The 4,359-nt window shown below is 35.0% G+C and overlaps 1 protein-coding gene across 2 annotated transcripts; it reads left to right on the top strand.

Annotated features, from left to right (window-relative positions):
- Positions 1–923: 923 nt before the first annotated feature.
- Positions 924–4,049, top strand: LOC141721359 (uncharacterized). Of its 2 annotated transcripts, none has more exons than XM_074524276.1 (9): positions 924–1,096; positions 1,182–1,306; positions 1,520–1,600; positions 1,689–1,777; positions 1,866–1,940; positions 2,071–2,132; positions 2,222–2,287; positions 3,073–3,444; positions 3,675–4,049. In XM_074524276.1, the coding sequence occupies exons 2-9, from the start codon at positions 1,184–1,186 to the stop codon at positions 3,770–3,772; spliced, it is 966 nt and encodes a 321-aa protein (XP_074380377.1). In that variant the 5' UTR covers positions 924–1,096; positions 1,182–1,183; the 3' UTR covers positions 3,773–4,049. The 2 variants fall into 2 exon arrangements, with proteins under 2 accessions (XP_074380377.1, XP_074380378.1); XM_074524277.1 differs by having other exon boundaries at positions 933–1,096; positions 3,678–4,049.
- Positions 4,050–4,359: the final 310 nt, after the last annotated feature.

Here is a 4,359-nt window from a genome sequence, read left to right on the forward strand (position 1 = left end):
ATAATGACTAAACAACACTCCTCGATGTTTCAAAAAAACAACACTCGATATGGTCAGTGTAGTATGAAAATGGTGTTAGACTGTTTTAATTGAAAGGTGCATTTCGTAAAGAAAACTGACAATTAGTTTAATACGTGGTAGTTTATGAAATATCTTAAGTGATCTAATACACCAATTAGAGATATACAAAATGACAAAATGTATTTTACTTCAAACACACATACATTTCATAAATAAAATATTATTCATTAGGTAAGAAATAAAATACTTTCCACATTCATCTAGAATGATAAGAGGTTATAATAATCAAATTAATAATAGAAAAAATATTTTGAAGACAGTTTACGTTTTTAATTTACAAGTTTAAAGATGGAAGATTGATCAATGTCAAAAAAAAATTAACCGAATATATTTGTATAGATTTGAACGAGGGTTCATGGATACGGATAATGATAAGGATACATGTATAATATTTATCTCGCAGACTAAAATTTAAGAATATATTGTGCGTGTATTTGTAATTGTAGACACATCACATTATTTTTTATCCGTATTTCATCAAAATTTAACGATTTATTGTGCATGAGTTTGCAGGTGTAACTGAGGATAAAATAGGACACCAAATCTATTTAAATTATACATAGAGAAAAAAGTTTTTTTTCTTGTGAATATTTGTTTTTTCAATTTTCACCCCATAAAAAGGTTTTCAAGTAAAAGTAAATTTCACGAGTACATTCCTTTCTCTTACTCAAAAGAAATCGAAAACTTTAATACGCATAACATTTTATCAGAATAGAAATTTGACAATTTTGTAGATTAACGTTATCCTACGCAACGAAATATCACAAAAATAGAAAATCGTAACTTTTTAATTTAGAAAAAAAAAGAGGAAAGAGGAGAGAGAATATTATTTAATTTTCGATTAGATGAGATAAAAGAGGCGGCCTGATTGGCGAAACGACCGCGTTTTCAAAACCCTAGCTCCACCCCCCCTTTTATTCTTTCTCATCTCCCTTAAAAACTATCTCCTCGGTGTTTTTACACACACTTCTCGCACGCTGTTCGGATCACTAAAAATCTAATCTTTTTGCAATCGGTAACGTCTAATTATCGATTTATACATTCGAGATCTGATTATTTATCGTATTAACAATTAAATGTCTGTTAATTGGTTGTTGTAGTGATGGATCGATACCAGAGGGTGGAGAAGCCTCGCGCTGAGAGCCCCATGAATGAGAATGAGATTCGTATTACTACTCAGGGTCGAATGAGAAATTACATTACTTATGCCACCACTCTCCTTCAGGTTTGTCTTTCTTTTTTAATAAAAATTCAATCTTTTTTATTCTGCTTATATAAATTTTGTTTATTTGTGTTTAAATTGATTTTTTTTTTTGTGTAAATTAGCTTTCTTTTTAGATAATTTGATGATTTTAATGTATACTGTTAATTGATTTATGTTTTGGGTGTTTTTTTTGTTTTATTGTGTGATTTATGTTGTGAAATTTATTGTTTTTAGGAGAAAGGATCTGATGAAATTGCCCTTAAAGCTATGGGCAGAGCTATCAGTAAAACGGTTATGATTGCTGAACTCATTAAGGTGTTTTACCTGTTCCGGATTTGTTGTTATTTCTTAGTATCTCTTTTCGGGGTTAGTTTTATTGATTGTTTTTGTTTGGGGTACCCAGCGGAGGATTGCGGGTCTTCATCAAAACACTGCTATTGGTTCTACGGATATAACTGATATGTGGGAGCCGCTGGAAGAAGGGCTTCTTCCGTATGATAAAATCTTAACTTTTGTGTTTTACAGGCTACTACTTGTTTCTTTTTTGAGGTGGTTGAAATTTTTATTTTGTGCAATGCAGGTTAGAAACCACTCGTCATGTGTCTGTGATAACCGTTACCTTGTCCAAGAAAGAGCTGGACACATCTTCCCCAGGGTAATAACTAATCTCTTTGAACATTATTTATGGTTATTTTCCAACTGAAGGACTTTTGCTTATGTCAGGTGCTAATTTCAAGTCCTGACTGTCTTTAGAGTAAGTCATTTTACATCTGCTTTTACTATAGGTATCAACAACCCATTCCAGTTGATCAAGTGAAGCCATTAAACGAGCATGAATTTGAAGGAGGTATAGGAGCACAAAGTTTCCTTTTTTAGTGTATTCTGAAGTTGCATATTAACATTTGTAGTAATTTGTTTCCTTTTGTGATAAATCAGAGGGCTCTCCTAGAGCGAGAGGAAGAGGTGGTCGTGGTGCTGGAAGAGGCAGAGGGAGAGGCAGAGGTACATATTGCGCTCTAACTCTGTTTTTCCTTGGACTTAAAGTTTTGGGTTATTTAGATTAGAGTATATCTTGTACTTTTTTACATCATTTTTCTTGAAGTAGATATATTTACTAGACATCATTTGTTAATCTTGTTAAACAGGATAAATACGGGCTAATAATATTTTAATTACTCATACATAGAGCATATGCTTTTAATTCAAAAGAAGTTACTAATTGTTGATAAAGAATTGTTGAGAATTGAGATGCGAATGTGTAAGGGACCGAGGTGCCCATAACAATAAAGTTTTAATTGTTGGACCCTCAGAGATAAGGGTTCATTATGGGAATTGAATTTATTTCTCTCTAATTCTTATCTAGAGTCTGTGTATTATGTGCATGTAATTATGTCATTGACATAAAATACAAAGTCAATTATTTCTGGCCAATATTGCAACATTATGAACAATTATCTATATGTTGGTTTGGGATTTGATGGTTGAGTTGCGTCCTTTTTTGGTATTCCAGCCCTGCAGTAGATTAAGATTCATTTTTTGTCTTGCTTATAGTTTCTTGAATCCGTCAGTGTATTTATTACATGTAAATGAATTGTAAACGGACATCTTAAGCACAAAGGTTTTTAGATTCTGTCTACCCTAATTTAATTTACATGGTACAACAGAGAATTCCAAATATATATGTGAATCATAAAGATTCGTAACAATGTTTTTTTATGTAATAGAACCACCTTTTCTTGAATTTCACTGCATAGCTGTAATATCTAAATTATCCATATTTAATGTAGGGCGAAATAGCAATGGGGTGGCCGAGTACAATGGGGATGGCGGGCGTGGTGGATACGGTGGCTATGATGGCGGGCGTGGTGGATACGGTGGCTATGATGGAGGGCGTGGTGGATATGGTGGCTATGATGGAGGGCGTGGTGGATACGGTGGCTATGATGGTGGGCGTGGTGGATACGGTGGCTATGATGGTGGGCGTGGTGGATACGGTGGCTATGATGGTGGGCGTGGTGGATATGGTGGCAGAGCTCGTGGAAGAGGCCGCGGTGGTTATCGTGGACGTGGAAGGGGCTATGGCGGTGGGGAGATGCAACAGGAATATGGCGGTTACAATGACTATGGTGGTCCTGGAGTAGTACCTGCTCAAGGCCGAGGTAAGCCGCCTTCTGAATTGGTATTGGGCATTTTTAATGTGACGTGTTAATATTTAATGTGAAGGATATCAAATCCCTTTTTTCGTGTTGGAACCTTTTTCGTAACGGTTAACCTTCGCCTTAAAATTACTGCCATTTTAGATTATTGTAAATCAAACGGTTTTCATTACCTTTCAAAAAAAAGTTGTATCTTCTGAAAATGATTGTGTCGATGTTTACTTGTCCCCCAGCAGGTCGTGGCCGTGGCGGCAGGGGCAGATCTGGAGGCAGGGGCCGTGGTCGTGGGCGAGATTTCAGATCAGATGCTCCAGTGCAGGTAGCTGCCTGAGAACCTTATTGAACTAAGGTATAGGATGTGGTTTAAAATCAAGAGTTCGGGATGCCTGCTCGCTTTTGTGTCAAATTGCAGATAAAAATGAAAACTTTAAAAAGACAAGTGAATTTCCAGCCATAAATCTTTAGGGTTATTGTTATAGTGAGCTGCTACAGTAGTGTGGTGGGTTGGTTTTGTAGCTAGGATTATTTCTAATTAAATGATGACAGAATCAGAAGCTGTACACCTGTCCTTTTTAGAAATAATAGAGCAGTACATTCTTTTATTCTTATATTTGGCATTGCACTTTATATGTAGTATACATTGATGATAATATCAAATTTGTGGTCAAGGGTTTAAAATCAGTGCGGTGCTTTCTTGATATCTTGGGCAATTTTTGTGCAAATTATGTTTCTGAAATCCTTAGTAAGGACATGACAGTATTTGCCCATATTTCTCTCATCTTTTCCAGTTGGATTTTTGTAAAATGTTAAGCCTCTAGATCAAAATAAACTTAATTCTTATACTAGAATTACAATGAAGAAATCACAACAATTTTTTTGTTTAGGGATCTTTTCTAGCAATAAGCATAAGACATAAGT

The sequence above is a fragment of the Apium graveolens genome, chromosome 4 (assembly GCF_009905375.1).
Source record: "Apium graveolens cultivar Ventura chromosome 4, ASM990537v1, whole genome shotgun sequence".
Classification (NCBI taxonomy): Eukaryota; Viridiplantae; Streptophyta; class Magnoliopsida; order Apiales; family Apiaceae; genus Apium; species Apium graveolens.

What these genes read in the sequence shown, in the direction of transcription:
- LOC141721359 (XM_074524276.1), top strand. Translation starts at nt 1,184, where the DNA reads ATGGATCGATACCAGAGGGTGGAGAAGCCTCGCGCTGAGAGCCCCATG. An exon ending in ATGCCACCACTCTCCTTCAG is followed by an intron (nt 1,307 to 1,519) that starts GTTTGTCTTTCT and finishes TATTGTTTTTAG; the next exon opens with GAGAAAGGATCTGATGAAAT. An exon ending in AGTACCTGCTCAAGGCCGAG is followed by an intron (nt 3,445 to 3,674) that starts GTAAGCCGCCTT and finishes CTTGTCCCCCAG; the next exon opens with CAGGTCGTGGCCGTGGCGGC.